Source organism: Dermacentor andersoni, chromosome 3 (genome assembly GCF_023375885.2).
Source record: "Dermacentor andersoni chromosome 3, qqDerAnde1_hic_scaffold, whole genome shotgun sequence".
Taxonomy (NCBI): Eukaryota; Metazoa; Arthropoda; class Arachnida; order Ixodida; family Ixodidae; genus Dermacentor; species Dermacentor andersoni.
The window spans coordinates 88,030,700-88,048,199 of NC_092816.1; the positions used below are offsets into that span (position 1 = coordinate 88,030,700).

At 47.0% G+C, this 17,500-nt stretch overlaps 1 protein-coding gene across 1 annotated transcript in view; it reads right to left on the minus strand.

Annotated features, from left to right (window-relative positions):
- LOC126527758 (scoloptoxin SSD20-like) overlaps nucleotides 1-17,500 on the minus strand; it is a 62,685-nt gene that overhangs the window by 2,781 nt on the left and 42,404 nt on the right. The window contains exons 4-5 of the mRNA XM_072286732.1: nucleotides 3,505-3,742; nucleotides 3,171-3,284 (exon numbers count right to left, since the gene is read on the minus strand). Of these exons, the coding sequence (XP_072142833.1) occupies nucleotides 3,171-3,284; nucleotides 3,505-3,742 (352 nt within the window). The remainder of the gene's footprint in view (nucleotides 1-3,170; nucleotides 3,285-3,504; nucleotides 3,743-17,500) is intronic.

The following is a 17,500-nucleotide window of genomic DNA, read 5'->3' on the forward strand; positions in this document are numbered from 1 at the left end:
TCCACCAGGTATGTGTTCGTGGTCGTGATGCCGTCGTGGTCGTTGCATCTTTCTCACCCGACTGTCGTCACGTCGTCGTCCTCAAACCGTCGTCGTCACGCTGTCATATTATTATTGTAATCACTTCAGTAGAGTCATTCCAGCATCGCCATGCAGCCGTCGTCATGCCACCTTCATCACTTCATCGTCGTCAATCTTTCTTTGTCAATCTGTAGTAATCATACTGTTGTTAATTAGTCGTGGTTATGCCGCCCTTGTCACGCCGCCATCGCCAGACAGTCGCTATCATGCGTCCGTTCCCAGACCATGATCGTCATGCCGTCGTTCCCGTGCCATTGTCGTCACACCAGCTTCATCATTCTACTCGCATGCCATCACCGTCACGCCAATGTCATCCAAGTTTCATGACACAGTCATCGTTACGCCATTGTCATCATGCACTCGTCCTCACTGCATTGTCCTCATGCCGTCACTGTGTCGTCTTCAGACATCCACTATCACGCATCCGTTGTCATACCGTCCTACCGTCACGCCGTCGTGTAGGCGCCCTTGTCATTCCAGTCTCTTCATCCGATTGTGGTCATACCGTGATCACCGCGCGATCGTCATCTTATTTTTCTTATTCCACCGTCGTCATGCAGTTTTCACCACACCATCGCCATAATTTCAGAATCAACATATCATTGTCGTCACGCCATCGCCGTTGTACCGCCTTTGTCGTCACATCAAATCTTCTGTACTTCTTGATCCCATCGTCAATGCGTTGGTGCCACAAGTCGTGGTCATGCTGCCCTCCCATGGGTAACCTTAGCAAGCGAGTGCCATTGCAATGTGGAACCATGTTGAAGTATGTGGCATTAAGACGAAGCGATGAAAGTCTCAAAATAACCACTAACCGTGTTACATAAACATCACTGCCAGAACACTGTCTATCACAGCATCGCTCGAATGCTATCGGTAGTACCGTCAACGGTCGTCGTGAGATAAGTTCTTTCGCAATTTATTTATTTATTTATTTATTGCTTTATCGATGCCAGAGATGTATGTACATTATGCATAATACTTCTTGGATAATGCCATGACTAAGGAGACTGGAAAAGAAAAGCAGCAGCTCTGTGGTTAGACACAGCTCCCACCCGCTAAAATAGAATGAAAATTAACATTTGCGAAAAACTAATATAACTAAAAGAGCAGAATGTCATAAATTGCCCAAATAAATGGTTAGAAAAAATATGGTGAGTTAAAAAATATGTTGAAAATGTAGAGTTCCCCGGCATCTTGGGCATGTACGCGTATCTGTGAGTATGTGCCCTTGGGCTATTTGGTATGTGTCACTCGTCCTGTGCCACAAATTAAAGAACCTCTTTGAAGCCTATTTAAGTATGTGCCTCTGGACGTGTAGTTCTGTAGCCAATGGGTATGTGCCACTTGGTATCTGTCGCTACGGCGACTGTTTTATTTGCCCTTGGGGCCACTGGGTATATGCCCTTCTTCAAGGAATGCTATTTGGCTCCAATTTAGGCCACTCGGTGTCACAACGACAAACACCTGCGCAGTGACATCTACGTCAAATATAATTGTCTCTGCGGAAGCTTTAGTTATGGTTATTAACTGCGTTCGAACGATATACGCTAATAGATTGGTATTTTCCATAAAGCTTCCTTACGAGCAGTGTGTTTGGGTAAGGTATACACCTTATTAAGTAATGTCACGCAGTCGTTGCGTGGTGCACTGAGCTTCCCCTTTCACGTTGTTGCACTTTTCGTTTACTTAAAAGGATTACCATAAACGTTGATGGCATTAAAACCAAAAAGGGAGGCCTTTTATAGCGTGAATGTCTAGCGAGGTTATTACACTACCATGTTGTTTAATTGCCGACTCACGCAGCTGTTCTTACAAAGACCTCGCCGAAGAGGGAGAAGGCTGGTATTGTAATTTTTCCTCAAAGGTTTGTGTTCAAATTTCTTCTTCGGTATCTGGAGCAGATTGTTTTCAGGTAGCCAGATTCTGAATTTCTCACATGTCATTCAAATGATATATAATTGTTAATAAAGACTATATCTCTGGAGTTGGCTTTCTCTTATCCTAAGTATTCAATGAGGAAGAAAGCTGGATTAGGCGCCAGAGGTGATTAGAAGAGAACGACAAAAAAACGTGCTAATTCATTGCTGTAATATCTTCACATATCCGCTGCTCAAAGATCTTTCTTATTTTTTTACATAGTTGCACCATATTATATTTAATTGCCAATGGTAGACAGCACAGTTGTAACCCATGAACTATATTGCTCCATGACGAGGTCATTTCTTCTACGAGGAGTCGAAAGGCTTATTGAATAATAACATAATTCCACTAATCAACTTTTATAAATTACTTTATGGCCCCTATTTAGGTTTACGATTTGTAGCCGGTAAATTCGCAAAGCATATCCACTTGGAACGAATGCTCAAGACTACGCCCGTTTCGAGATATCAATTTTCAAGTGTGCTGCGAAGTACATTGGCATTCCAATTGCTTTTTTGCGTCAATGCATAAAACAGCGTTCTCTTGGAAAAGTGGCAAAACAGTGCATTTTTTTACCGTAAGTTTCACGACGCATATATTGAAACTAGTGCCGTCTTCAGAATAACTTCCATGCCGATATGTGCTGCGCAGTCACTAGCTACAATTCGTAGGTTGAAAGATGTACTTTAAAGTAACTATGTAAATTTTAATTTGTGTAATTCAGTTAGCTATTAAATTAAGGATTTTGATTTCTCGTAAGAATCATGGCCGCCTCTTCGCGTAATTTAGATCAAGGATTAGAATTGTTCTACTTGCCACAGGTAATATTTATAATTTGGTGCAGCTAAAAAAAAAAACACTGTACAGAACAGGTAGGTGCAGGAGATTTGCAATGTTTGTTTGCTAGTAAACTTCAACAGATGTGGACCTGTTTCTCTTATTGCATTCATTATGCATGGCATCAGTGCATGCTTGCTGACTTTCGAGAGTGCGTAAGATATGTACTGGTACGATAGCGCCAAATTCCTTCCACAGTATTTACACACGACCATTAACCATTGCACTTTTTTCTAACTGGCAAAAGCGAGCCTCATGTGCCCACCTTGTAAGCGGCTGCAGCTTCATATTGCTCGCGGTTCACATCATGTTGTCTGGTAAAGCCTCACCTTAGAGAAATTTGTTTCCGCCATAAGCACGTCGGGTATAAGCTGGTGGTGGATCCTGGGGCAGTCGATCGCGTTTTTGATGGTCTTGTTCTGCCACAGTGTGCGCATGCCCACCTGCGGATAGAAACATCAGAAAATGTATTTTACAGAAAACCGGTGCCTGAGTTGTTTAATGAATATGGAAGTAACACAAAGTCTGATTTGCTGACGTCAATAATAGCAGCTAATTACTAGCGTAATAACTTTTGTTACATGAATTGTCAAATTAGGTGCATAGCATTTGGTAAGATTTGCCTGCACAACTATCGGTTGAAAATGCGAAAAAAGCGCGTACCAGCCCAATGCCGGAAGTTATCTTGGATCCTCCCGTTCCACCTAGAGCCAGCCGAACGTCACCGTCGTGATCTACGACCACAATCGGTGCCATGGACGACATTGGTCGCTTTCCAGGTTTGATGAAATTTGCGCTAGAGGGTGCCACCTTGTAAATGTTGAGCCTTCCTGGAGTTGAGAAGTCGTCCATCTCGTCGTTCAGCAACACTCCGGAGTTGGTGCGTACCAAACTGCCGAAACTGCACCGATAAATAAATATACTGTTGTAACGCAGGTTTGTGCTCTACATTATATTGGTGAGGAAACAATTCAAGATGCCGATATTACAAGTGGGAAGCGCCCAAGATTCTTTGTAGTATAAACATCCATACAATTTTCGTACTATAATCTGTGTAGTACGCTTCAGGAAAGGGGATTATTTTGCCCTCTTTTACATAAAAGCTGCTAATGATACGAGACACAGAGAAACATTTATTTTTATTCCTGTAGGGCGTCTTCCTCGTCAGATGTAGCCCTATAGTTCAGGTCCCCATGTGATCGTGTCACTCCGCGTTGCCGCTGAATCAGCCGTCGCGGTTCGGCGGCTCTTAGCCGGTCAGCGCAATCTCCAGTGATGAACGTTATGGTTAAGAAATAGAAGGTCAGCCGTGAGAGCCTGGGCAGTTCCAGGTGCAGGAACATACTGTTGCCATGGCTCCACAAGAGGAACAGTATGAGGGATGTTATGTGGGGTGGAAAAGGTGAAGAGTAATGAGATAGTGGGTTGAATTAGTATGTAGTTGTAGCCCCGGCGAGGGCTTCCCCTCAGTTTAGGGAATAACGTGGCGGCGGAAAGTGTCTGCTGCTATCTCTGTAAGGTTTTTTAAGTTTTCGAATTACAACTCGCAACAATCATGTCTGCAGTTCATATGTGTATCCCCTTTGCGTATTTTCTCATGCAGGTTAGTTTTAAAGGTATCGGTTATCCAATATGCTACTTCCGCATGGCAGGAGATCTGAAGGGAATGAGTGCTCTGCACTTACGTGAGCACGCGGTGTATCTATTCTTCATCTGTGGTACACAGCGTCTTATGCGGAAGTAATACTTATTATAGCTAACACTCAGCAATATCCCATAATATGCTCGGCAGTGAAGCATGTTTGTGGCAGTCGCAGCCCATGACCTATGGAATGTAAAATTGACGTATCGATATGCGCTATTTGGTTTACTTATAGTACGTTTCAAATATCGAGGCACCACATATAGTCAACGCTCTTGCAACATGATTTCTACCACCTTTTCTCAGTGGTCCGAAGGTTTATCTTTAGTTAAATGAATAAAAATTAACGTATCATGCATGTTTCTCAGGTACAACCAAGAACAACTCATGGATGTTAATACAACCTATGTAGTTCACTGGGTGACATAAACCTCATCTGTCGTGCAACTACCCACAGCCTTGCCGAAATCGACAAAGTGTCTGACAACCAAAGAATCAGAAGTTTCACCTGCGACAATATTACGGCAGGACTCGTCTCACGATGACAGCCGATGGTAATGCGTTTAGCATTCGAGCAACGTAGCAGCACGCTGTATTTATGAAATACAATTATGATAGTGATGGTGGGACGGGACGCCAGGACGAGAGTCGGATGACGGAGCTGGAGTGATGACGATAACGTACATTAGCTTTCCAAGACACGCTAATGTTGTACGAACACTGAGAAGACGGCACTCGCTTCATCGTTGCAGCTACCCAGGTGACGCGTGAGCATGGCTTGTTTGTGCGTAAGCTGTCTTTGTCTCCTTCTGGCTAAGAAATCAGCTTTCTGTGAGGTGCTAACGCGCACCGCTAGCGACGGTACGGCCTTTGCTTGTTTTTTCTTAGCTTCATTTCTTGTACACCACGTGTTTTTTATCATCTACTCATTTTCGTGTTGTGACGTAAAAAAACTCGCTTGGAATTTAGCGCTTCTCGTCGTCTGTCACTTTCGGTACTGGCCCTTTGCTTACAGCTATAGCTTTCGCTAATTTGGCGCTCTAACAAGCCCAAAGCGCTCCCTTTTAAGTTATAACGAGAGTAGGATCTCGAAACTGGAACGACAAGGCTAGAAAGAGCGCGTGTCATCACGGTGACTGTAGGACAACGAATGCTTGCGATCGCATTATGACGACGACCCAATGTCGACGATAGCATGACAATAGTATGCGTAAAATGTGATGGCAACGAGTGTACGATGACAATGGCATGACGACGACTGTATGAAGAAGCATGTATGGCAATGATGGCAGGACGACGACAGCATGACAAAATTCGGATGACGAATCAAGACTCACGGCGATGGCACGACCACGACAGCAATACGACGAAGTCTGTCATGGGATTCATGAGCGACTCTCTGACCATGAAGGCATGGCAACGGTGGCATAATCGCGATTGAACGACAAAAGTTTGATTGCAATAAAATTACGATGGAAGATTGACGTCGATAGAAGGACGAAGGCAAATGACGACGAGGGCTTGACGGCAATAGTATGACGATGAATTTGTAAAGACGATGATGTGACGACGTCGGCATAACGAAAGTCAAATGCCGAATTTAGAATGACGACAATGGAATGACTATGGTGGCGTCACGATGTCACTTTGACAACGAATGCACGACGACTGTGTGACGAGATTCGGAAGACAAAGCTTGAAAGATGAGGATGAAATGTCCACGACGGCCTCACGACCGCGAACACATGCCTAGTGGACCAAGCAATTAGGCAATTTGTAGTACTGTGTCTGAGAAAGCATGACGACAGGAGCATGACGATAGGCAGATCACGAAGCTGGAATGACGGCAATTGAACGGCCACGACGGTGTCGTGATCGCGGTATGTCAATGAATGCATGACGACTGTATTGCGACGCTGGCGGTATGTTAAGGAATGCGTGAGGAGAGCAGGATGACAAAGTATGAATAACGACGAAGCAACGATTACGACGACGTCACGAACACGAGCACCTAGTGGCCCGATCTATTAGACAACTCGGATCACTGGGTTGCCGAGGAAGGCGTGACAACGACGCTATGACGAGAGTCATATCATGAAGCTGGAGTGACAATGATGAACCTACTACGATGGCGTCACGACCATCAGCCAATACAGACACACAGAGAGAGAGAGAGACTCAAAGCGGCTGCACTAGGCAAAAACTTCTATTCACATTACAACTATGTACACGTACCTTTAACGTCTGAAGGAGAACCAAACCAACTCGAGCCCCCTCCCGCTCAGACTAATGACTTTACTAATGAAAAAGCTAGGCTCACTGGAAAATAAAAGCTAATTGTTCAAAGCTAGAAAAGAAATTACAGCAAAACTCATCTCACGGTGACTGATGACATTAATGCGAATAGCATTCGAGGAATGTCGTGACAGACCACATTCCTGAAGTGATGTTTATGTAATACGTCTGGTGGTCATATTGAGGGTTTAATTGCTTCGGCTATACTCCACATGCTCAATATGGTCCCACATTGCAATGGCACTTGCTTGAGCGTGGCGGTGTGACGACGGCTGTAAGACTCCGACGCAGTAACGACTGAATGACGAAGAAGCAGTGATAGGATAGGATTACAAAGGGTGTATAACGGCGATGGTATGACGACAATGAGACGTGAATTCGAAAATTATGACGTTGTGGCGTAAGGACAACAGCGTCATGACGGCGACATGAGCACAATAAAATGACGATGATTGCGTTACGATGATGGTATGACTGATGACAGCCGGATGAAGAGGCTGGAATGACGACGATATCATGACCAAGGCGGCATCACGACGACAGTGTGACAACTAATGCGGAATTGTGTCTTTCTGAGGACGACGCACTGACCACGATGGCATAACAATGGCGGCATAATCGTAATTTAATGGCGACAACACGATTACGGTAGAGTAAAGGACAATGAATGATGTCGATGAATCGACGAAGGTGGCATGACGACGACCGGATGAGCAGAGTAAATGACGTTACTCAAATGATGACGATGAGAAAATGACAACGATATGACTATGACTTTGTGACACGGATGGCTCAGGACGACGGCCTGACAATAGTCAGATGCCAAAGTTACAATAACGGCAATGTGATGACAGGCGATTGCATCACGACGACGGAGTCATAACTAATGCATGACGACGACGCAATGACGCGATGGCGTGACAATGGCATAATGACAATGGAATGGGGAGGAATGTATGATGAGAAATGCATTACACTGCTGTATCAGGTCACCTATATGACGACGTTGATGTGACGACGAGGCATAACGAGAGCTGAATAACGAAGCTGGTGTGATGACAATGGAACGACCACGATGGCTTGACGACGACGGTCTTGCAACGGATGCATGATAGCGACTGTCTGGCGATGACAACATGACAAGGCCGGCGTAATCACAGTTCAATGACCACAACGTGAGTACGATAGAATGAAGAAGACGGATTGACCACGATGGAACAATGAAGTTGGTATGACAGCGGTGGTATGAGGGCACTGGGACGACTCTACTGAAGTGATGACAATAATAAAACTACAGCGGGCCGATTACGACATAACGACAACTTTGTGGCGATGTTGGCGAGATGCCGATGGCATGAAGAGAGCGGGATGACAGAGCTTGAGACGATGATGAAACGATCACGAAGCCATCACGACCACGGACGCATACCTAGTGGCCCACGCTATTAGAGAACTCGGGCCACTGGTTGTGTGGTAGAATGCGTGAAGACGACGACATGACGAGATTAAGATCCCGAATCTGGAATGACGACGATGGAAATGGAACAACCACAACCGCATTACGGCCAGGAGGAGCATATACCTATTGTCCCGAGCAAGTAGAGAACTGGGCCACCAAATATAGTATGACTATAGAGGCGGACAACTTTCTGTGGCAATGAAGGAAAAGCTGCGGGGACGGACATTCCGTACATGTGTTACTGCGCCAAGAAGACCGGCAGCGTTTAACAGCGATTTCGGTTTCTCGAAACAAATACTGAATCATCGTAGCTTCCTTGTGCGAAGGTTTCGCACGTGGTTTCGCATTCAACACTAAGTACTGCCTTTTCGCTCATTTTGCTGTCACGAAGAACGTGCACAGGTTTTCACTTCCACAACTCCAGCTAACGTCCATCAAAACGCGGGGGCATTTTTTAGACGCGCTGTTATTGTGCGCGCTTTACCGCTGTAGGTTTCCCTTCATTGCCACATAGGGCACGTCTGTGAGTACACGGTCATGGCGGTGTATTGCAAGGGTTTCCAAACTTTCTGGCCTCGGGGAACCCTCCGCCTGCCTTTCCAAAGTGCCAAGAAATACTCCCCCTCCTCCACCTATTTTCCCCACAAATTCGCTTATCTAAGCCCTCTCAATACCTCTTGCGATGAAGCAGTCTTTCCCGTGAAGACTTTCAAAGCGGTGGCAGTCTTTGTTGTTAAATTCAAGCTCTAATTTAAATATTCACCCAAGAAGGATGGAACCGCGTTCTTTTGGCCGCTCGCAGAACCCCCAAGTTCAGGGGATTCCGATTTGGGAACCGCTGGCGTATGGTAGCGGCGTGTCCGATGTTCTGTCGCCAAATACTCGGGCGAGTGCTTGTGTTCGTGCCTGTCTCCGGTATTTATGTCGGTCAGGGTGCATATTGCTGGAGAATTGCGGCCACCTTAATTCTATTTCGAGTGTTAAGCGCAACAGGTTCTTTTTTTCTTGTCGGGGATTTTCTTGACGTTGGATATGTCAGCAACGTTAGAATGAGGCACACCTACCTTATCAGTTGGGGACGTTGAATATAGTTGTTAAGGTACGCATCATTTTAATATTTGTCGAATGGGGTTGTGCACTCCAAGTCGAATTAGCAGCTGCGTGGACGCAGGTAGGGGTGGTCCTAGCACTTAGCTTAGTGCCGTGCGGAGCAAGTTGTCCATCTGGTCGGTTTCAGTCTGGGTGAGGTTACGCTAAAGGAATTGGTATGCCAATGGTCTCATTATCAGGGTTTGTACAATTCGGAGTATATGTTTTTAGGAGACCTTGTCGGTCGTCGCTAATGCACTTCAGCGTAGTAGGTACTTGAATGATTTGTTGGCGCAGTGGATGCAGAGTATTTGTGGCCTGGCCATTGTATTGTATGTGAAGACCTAGTACGCGGAGTCTGTATGCCCTTTGAATAAGGTTGTCATTCAGGTTCGAGGTGACGTCCTGTGGTATAGTGTCGTTATCGCGTTTTTGAGGCACGATAAGTAGTTCCGACTTCTCCGTTTCGCACGTGAGTCCTCTGGCTGTGGCATACCCTTGTAGTCTATTTACAGCTTCCTGTAGTGCGCCCTGATTGGCGCCTACCAACCCTGTGGTGACCCAGACTGTTGTCAGTGTAGACAGTATGCTGCACGTTTCAAAATTTCGGTAGGAGTAGTGGTAGGTTTGCGTGGTAATTTATTTCGCCTAAACCCGCGGAAGCCATAAGGTCAGATAAAAAGGCTCGGACGTAATCATAGGTGCGTTTTCCCCATTGGCAGGAGGCTAGGTTGTCTAACAAGAGGTTATGCGCAATTACCACGCCAGAATTGCTCTGGTTTGAGCTGTACTAGGGCCATCCACATCATCCTTGTGTTGTACCCGTATGATTACGTCTAGTGAGATACCCGAATAAGGGACAATGGAGAGAATAAGGTATTGCGTTACCTCTACAGCGCCACCTCTACAGCACTACAGGGGCCCGTCCTGCAGTAGCTCGAGGTGCCGGGCGTGACAGTGATGTCCTTGTGCCTTTCAGGAAATTAGTTCGCATGTTGTGCATCATTGGCTTTACGCACGTGCGGTAAAATTGATAAGCTCAGGTGGAGCTGAGTTTAGTTGACATGATGTGGGCGGGCCAAAAGCGTCGCATGGACTAATGGTGCAGCACCACATCACGTTGGGACCTAAGATACTTAGGAGCAGCTGATTTCGCTCGGAAATAACGCGTGGGGCCGAATCCCTGCTGTTCTGAGAACGACAGAGGTTGTACAGCATCAAGAATAGTGAACATCAGCAGCGAAGCGCATGGTGGAGTGATGGCATTGGCATGAACCTTACCTTCGTACATTGCAGCGCTCCTCCCGTAGGATGAGACGTGTTCGTATCTTCGCTTTTGCCAGACCACAGGTGGAGAGGTGTGCGGGCTCTCGAATGAGCTCTGATCGCACATTGCTCGAAGGATGGCGAGTGTATGGCCAAACCAATCGCATGGCTCACTCGTGCGATGCTGCTGGTGCCACAACCCTAGGTGCGCACAATATTTGCTTGAGCTTTGTAGAATGAGAAGGGTGGTGGTCATACGCGGTGGCCGAACACTGAGGTAAAGATGAAACGCGCGGCATTGGGGAAACGGGGCAGGCTAACAGGGGACGCAGTGCACTAGTAGCATGGATAGAAAGTAGTCAAGAGCATGATGCATGTCAGAAGGTCTTATTATTGCCATTCAGAGCTTCGGCGCCGCATGATTTGTTGCGAACTGTGCTGTACTGCAGTCGGATATTGTGCGTGACATAGGGCCGTCAACTTAGGGCACGAAATGCGGTGTTTTTGAGGATAGCAACGATTCACCCAGCATGAAGCGGCCAAGGGTCGTTGTTGGGTGGGAAGCGTTTGACAGTTTTCGTGAGCCAGATGACAAGATTCTATGCCGAAATGCGTGATGATGGCATGCTTGACTGTGACATATTTGTCTTCAAGAAGCCGCTAGAAAAGCATCGCGAACAGCTGTAAGAACCCAATAGGTAATTGCCAGTTCCACTTGCGTCGTAATGCGATAAAATCCGGAAGATCCACTCGACCTGTGGAAACCAAAATTAGGCCTCGTAGATTTAGAGTGAACGGAGCCGGAGAATTTTGCTGTAGCGATCTATGGCCAGTAAGGTTTCGGAGGTTCGGCACCGCGGCTAAACACTTGAGGGAACGCACTTCAATTATTTTGGGGTGGCAGCAGACTAGGTTTTGCGCAGTGGCGTCAGGCCACGATCGCTAATTCAACCTTCATGCCGCGGCATCTACGTGTAGTCGGTCTCGTGCTAGCTCGGACTTCGTCTGCTCCTCTGGCGACGTGAAGGCAACAGTGGTGCCGCTACATGCCTGTGTTGCAACGTCAGGTTGGATAACATCCAGGAAACATGTAAGTGCGTCAAGCGATAGAGACAACGAAGCAACTAAGTTATGCTCGGACAGCTACGATTCGTCGGACGATGACTTCTAAGTCGTGGCGAGTAGATCAGTAAAAAGAAGACTACTGCAGGCATCTTCGTCGCCAAGTGCTTCTACCATGGTGAGTGTACCGCAGCGCTGGCCGCGCACCGTGCTCTTCATGCCTGTGGACCCGGCGACCAATTTGTGCTTCTAAACAGGCACGTCCTTTCTTTGTTGCTCGGGAAACTCGCCCCAAATGAGAATAAACATGTGAAAATGAACTCGCGCAAAAATGTCTTGGCAGTTGACTTGTTATATCGCAGCGCCCTACAACGCCTACGTAATATAACTTAGAACGATAATATAAAGGTGCGATCACTGATCTCTACAGGTGGCGATGGTACTGCAGGCGTCATATATGACGTCGACGTTGCCATCCCGAATGACGACTTGCCAAAACTGATCAAACCAATGACAGAAGGCACTTTCATTGCGAGGATTTTCAGACTGCGAAACACACGCTGTGTGAAGATTTTGCTTGAAGAAGACAGCCTTCCTCCCCACGTCAAAGTAGAACTTATCTGCCATCCAGCATGACCATTCGTACCAAAGCTCCTTCAGTGTTTCACGTGTTACAATATTGACCGCGTAAAGGGTGTCTGCGTAAACAGCGTCGAGTGCCCGCGGTGCTCTGAGTCCCGTTCAGAAGACGCCTGCAGTACAGATGTTCTAAAGTGCCCTAACTGCAGTGGTGTCGCAAGGCTTCATCAAAGGACTGCCCACGGGCGCGGAAGGAATTCACGATCCTTAAACAAATGGTTCGAAGCAATTCAACGCATTGAGTTACTGTTGCCGCTCTTCGGTGGTGTCGGCATCGACACCAAAAGCTTTCACGAAATACCGCAGCTGCAGATAGTGACGCATCATACTCCATCAGAAGAATTGCCGTGAATCAGCGCATAGCAGCACCAAGACAGATACAAGGAAAACAAACAAAGCAGAAAGGCTCGCCCGTCCTGACGAATGGGCTGAGCTACCGAGGGCACAACGTACTGCTAAGTTGCCTCAAAACGCACCGACCTCGACGTTGTCTGATGATCTCCAGTTCATCAACATATTGCGGTCTCTCACGAATGCCATTCGCGTTGCACTTAACAACATGAAATCTTTGTCTGCTCAAAGCGTGCTACAGGTGCTGGACACTTTGAGTCCAGTACAAGCAGCTCTTCGTATAAACCGTGGCTCGCCAGAAGCCGTCGTTTCGGGACTAGGTCCGGAACGCTTCAATATTTCAGTTCAACGCCAGAGGACTTAAGTCACGTATGTCGGACTTTGGACAGTTTGTATTCCTGAATCAGTTCCCCATCATCACGTATGCGTGCCCTTATCAGCTCACATCAGACTGTCCGGGTATGAGTGCTTCATGTGCGCCACACACGGAGAATGCAGAAAGGTCATCATTTTCATACCACGTTATCTTACGTACGTCCATCACCGAGTGCTACCTGACCATGAAAACCAGTACGTGTGTCTGACAGTTAAGGCAAGCTTACTTTCACGGTAGTTGTAGCCTACATTCCCCCTCAAGTCGGCTGGACTGTGAGTGGTTACGGCGAACCACGACAGCGACTCCGCAGACTTTCGTAATGACTGGAGATTTTAATGCCCACCACCATCTCCGGGGAAGCTCTAAGATAAAATCGAGGGGCAGAAGATTTGTGGGATTTGCCTCCGAACAAGAACCATGTTTGGTAAATGATGGAAGCCACACCTTTCTGCGTGGAACTGTCTACAGTAGCTACTTGAACATCACCTTTGTTTCACGATCTTTCACCAGAAAGTTCAGGTGGTTTTTGGCTATTGAAATGTGGTGAAGTGACCCCCCGCCCCCTTAGGATTGAAGGGCTGACAGGCTCCAGTTCAGTGGACGTCACTCAATCTATCGACTGGCCGATGTTCAAATCAATTGTTGAAGATGGCTGTCTTGGTGGCTTATCCTCTAGCTTAGATGACACTATAATGGGCGCCCTAGAGGCTGCCACGCATTCGCTTCAGAGAACGTTTACACACATTCAATACGACATTGAGCTGGAGAAGTTTCGTGAAATTCGTCGCCGTGCAAAGCGAGGATACAGGCGCACAAAGTCTGTACATTACTTGAGGTTGGTCAGAAAAACTCAAAAGAAAATTCAGCGTTGGATGCACAAACTTACACCGCAAAGATGCATGTCATACTCTGAGTCTTTGGATCCACGAAAACCTTTGTCTCACAAATGGAGAACTGTTCGTGGTCTCCATGGAACCCCTCAGCAGCGCCACCCTTTCAAGTCTTTGGCCCTTCACCAACATTGCAGAAAGATTGACGTCGCTGAAGATTTCTGCGGGAGAATTGCTGGCAAAACTAATTCCGCTGGAACATCGGCGCTCCATCACTAACCGATTTCACGCAACCACCGCATCGGCAGTCCTTTTCGCATAGACGAACTCGAAGCAGCACCTGCCTTGTGCAAGCGTTCATCTTCACGTGGACCCGACGGTATAACCTACCGTGCCCTGTGTAATCTTAGTGAAGAGGCTCGCAAATTGCTCCTGCTCTTGTTCAACAGCTCTTAGCGCAGAGGTGCGGTTCCTCAAGAATGGAAGACCAGTCGCCTAATTACACTGCTCGAGCCTGGCAAGTCGCCACTAGACATTTCATCATACCGACCAATTGCGCTTGCTAGTTGCATCGGAAAGCTGATGGAGAGGATGGTTGTAGCGCGGCTAGAATGGTACCTCGAACATTACCAGGTACATCCAGATGCAATGGCCGGTTTCAGACGTGGCCGTTCTTCCATAGACAACGTTATCAACTTCGTGACTTACGTCGAGAACCAGAAGTCCTGCAAAAGATTATCTGCTGCCCTGTTTCCGGATGTTAAATGAGCGTACAATAACGTACCGCACCAAGCGATTTTCAACTCGTTAGAGGCAGTAAGACTTCATGGCAAGGTCTATTTCTTCATTAGTAGCTATCTACATAACAGATGCTTTTGCATACTTACCCAAGATGGCCCAACTTCCCAGCATTAAAGTAACCGTGGGGTGCCTCAGGGCTGAGTACAGAGCCCAATGCTCTTCAATCTACCATTCACTGGATTCGCCGACACCCTTCCATGCACCATTAGGCTCTCCATCTATGCCGACGACATTTCTATTTGGACGTTGGGTGTGACGCGACTGGAGCTTCGCGCGCGGCTTCAGAAGGCAGCCACTTTAACATAATCCTACCTTAGAGAACAAGGACTTCAATTAACATGTGAAAAGTGTGTAGTGGTGGCATTTACCAGAACACCAATGTCTCCATATGTGATACCTGTCGACGGACAGCTGATCTCGTACAGCATAAGTCAGAGATTTTTGACGATGGTCATTGACAGAAATCTCTCCTGAACCCTTCATGTGAATTATTAGAGAAAACGCCTGGCAGGAATCCGCCCTATGTTTAAGTTTCTATCAAGAAAGACCTGCGGAGTGTCAGTATACAATCTATGCTGCAACTGTTTAGGGTCCTCTTTATTGGATTCCTTCGATACAGCCTACCGGTCATCTCCAACATCTGCAGCAACTAACCTAAATACAATCCAAAGCATCCAAGCCCATGCCCTCAAGATATGTCTTGGTCTACCGCGGAGTGCGTCGACGACTTAAGTTATTGCAGTCACTCAAGATTACACTATTAGAGCGCACATTGCCATTGAAACAATGCGTGTGCACATAAGAAACTTCGCCCGGACACCTACGCACGACCTCGCAGGTCTCCCAGTAGAAAGACCCCACACGACATTCAGTGCAACTGTCTTCGCGCACCGTGCCTCTCTCAGTCAGGTTACGCAGCTGCGGCAAGATCGTCGATTCTGCTAGGGTGTGTGAGACGCACTCAAGTGAACCTAACAATCCGAAGACTTCAGAAAAAGTCTGAATCGCCAGCATCAGCACTCAAGCAACTTACTTTACTCCTCTTGTACGAGAAATACAGCGACTGCATACACGTCTATACTGATGACTTAACTACACCGACCAGTACTGGTGGTGCTGTAGCTATACCAACGATGGGAATAGCCCAGTGGTTCAAGACTTCCCATATCACTGCGTCCACAGCTGCAGAGCTCGCTGCTCTCCGCAACGTGCTTCATGTGATAAATGCTGAAAGTCCTCGAAAATGGGCAGTCTTCTGTGATTCAAGGCCGGCCTTGCAATGTGTGCAGTAGTTCCTCCGACATGGAAATCACGATAAACTCATATGTGAAATCGTGGAAGTTGTCCACCACTTAGGAGAAAAAGGCAATGATATCTTATTTGTATGGATACCAGGTCATTGCGGTATCATTGGAAATTACGTAGATAAGGCAGCTCGGACGTCAAATGAAGACCGCTGCGTCCCTATTCCTGTCTGAAGGACCGACGCTGCGAGACAACTTCACATTTTAGCACACACGCTCTCCTTATCAGAGTGGAATACAAGGCGCGCCAGACTACATAGACTAAACCCTTCACTGCAACTCAGACCTCGGGCCGGACTGTACCGACGCAAAGCGTCTCTTCTGTGTCAGTTGTGGCTGGGAGTTGCCTTTACGAAAGCTTACTCAGTGGCTTTGGAGTGGCTTGGAATTGGAGTGGCTGATAGTACTGCATGTGATGTTTGCGGATGCGAGAACATTGACCACTTATTTTGCCACTGTCCTCAATTTCAAGCACAAAAACAATCTTTGTCCAACACATTGAGGAAACTAGATGACCGTCCTCTGAGTGAACAGGCCGTACTAGGGCACCGTCCCCAACGATCATCGGCTCAGATGGCAGTGAAGGCACTTTTGTGCTTTCTGAGAACGTCTGGTTTGTACGAGTGGCTTTGATTCAATGACTGTTTGTACACGTCTTTATACCCTCTGTCTCACTCACTTCTTTCTCTCCCCCTTCTCCCTTCCCCCAGTGTAGGGTAGCCAACCAGACTCTTGACTGGTTAACATCGCTGCCTTCCTTATATCCTTCTCTCTCTCTCTCTCTCTCTTCGAGAAGGGAGTCAAGATCTATTTCTTTTTGTGTAGAATACTGCAGATGTGCGTTGGGTTGTGTAGTGCTCGAAATTTGGACCATGTTTTGGATGTTCTCAGCGCGTCGTCAAAGCTGTAGCAGAGGTTGACGGCTTGTTCTTTGCGGGGGAAGTGGCGTACTCTTACGTTTCCGTAATGATCTGTGCGATCATTAGTTTCCACCGGCGCTTGTGCCGCTGCTTTTCTATCGTTTAGACCGTGCCTACCAGAGGGGAAGCAGATGTCTGTTCACATCCGGTGTCTCCGTTGATGCAGTGACTTATTTGGTGGCAATTTTTAATATCTTTGTAGCTGCTCTATCCACTCGTGTAGGGAGGGCGTCCCGTGTTAGGTTATGGTGCTGTTGCACCGGAAGGCATCCTAATTCGCTTATGAGGTGCGGGTCATCATTCCTTGGACTTCTTTTCTATGATGCTTAGACTTCTTTGTTTATGAGGTTCTTCATTAGGTTGTTCCTCGAGCCTAAGTCAACCATTTGACCATTGTTATGTAGGGGCAGGTATCCCTGCATATGCTGTTACCCCTTCTAGTTGGTGTGTTAGCTTCTGTCAGGAGAGTTCGCTAGCGAACGTTCATGGCGTCAACTAGCCGGAGGCCTTTTCGAGTTTCCGTTTGGTGGCTCCAGCCTAGGCAGAATGTGTTGAAACCTCCGATAATACATGAATAGAATTTCGCGTTTGCAAAGTTGTGCACAGAAAGTAAGGCCACGTGGAT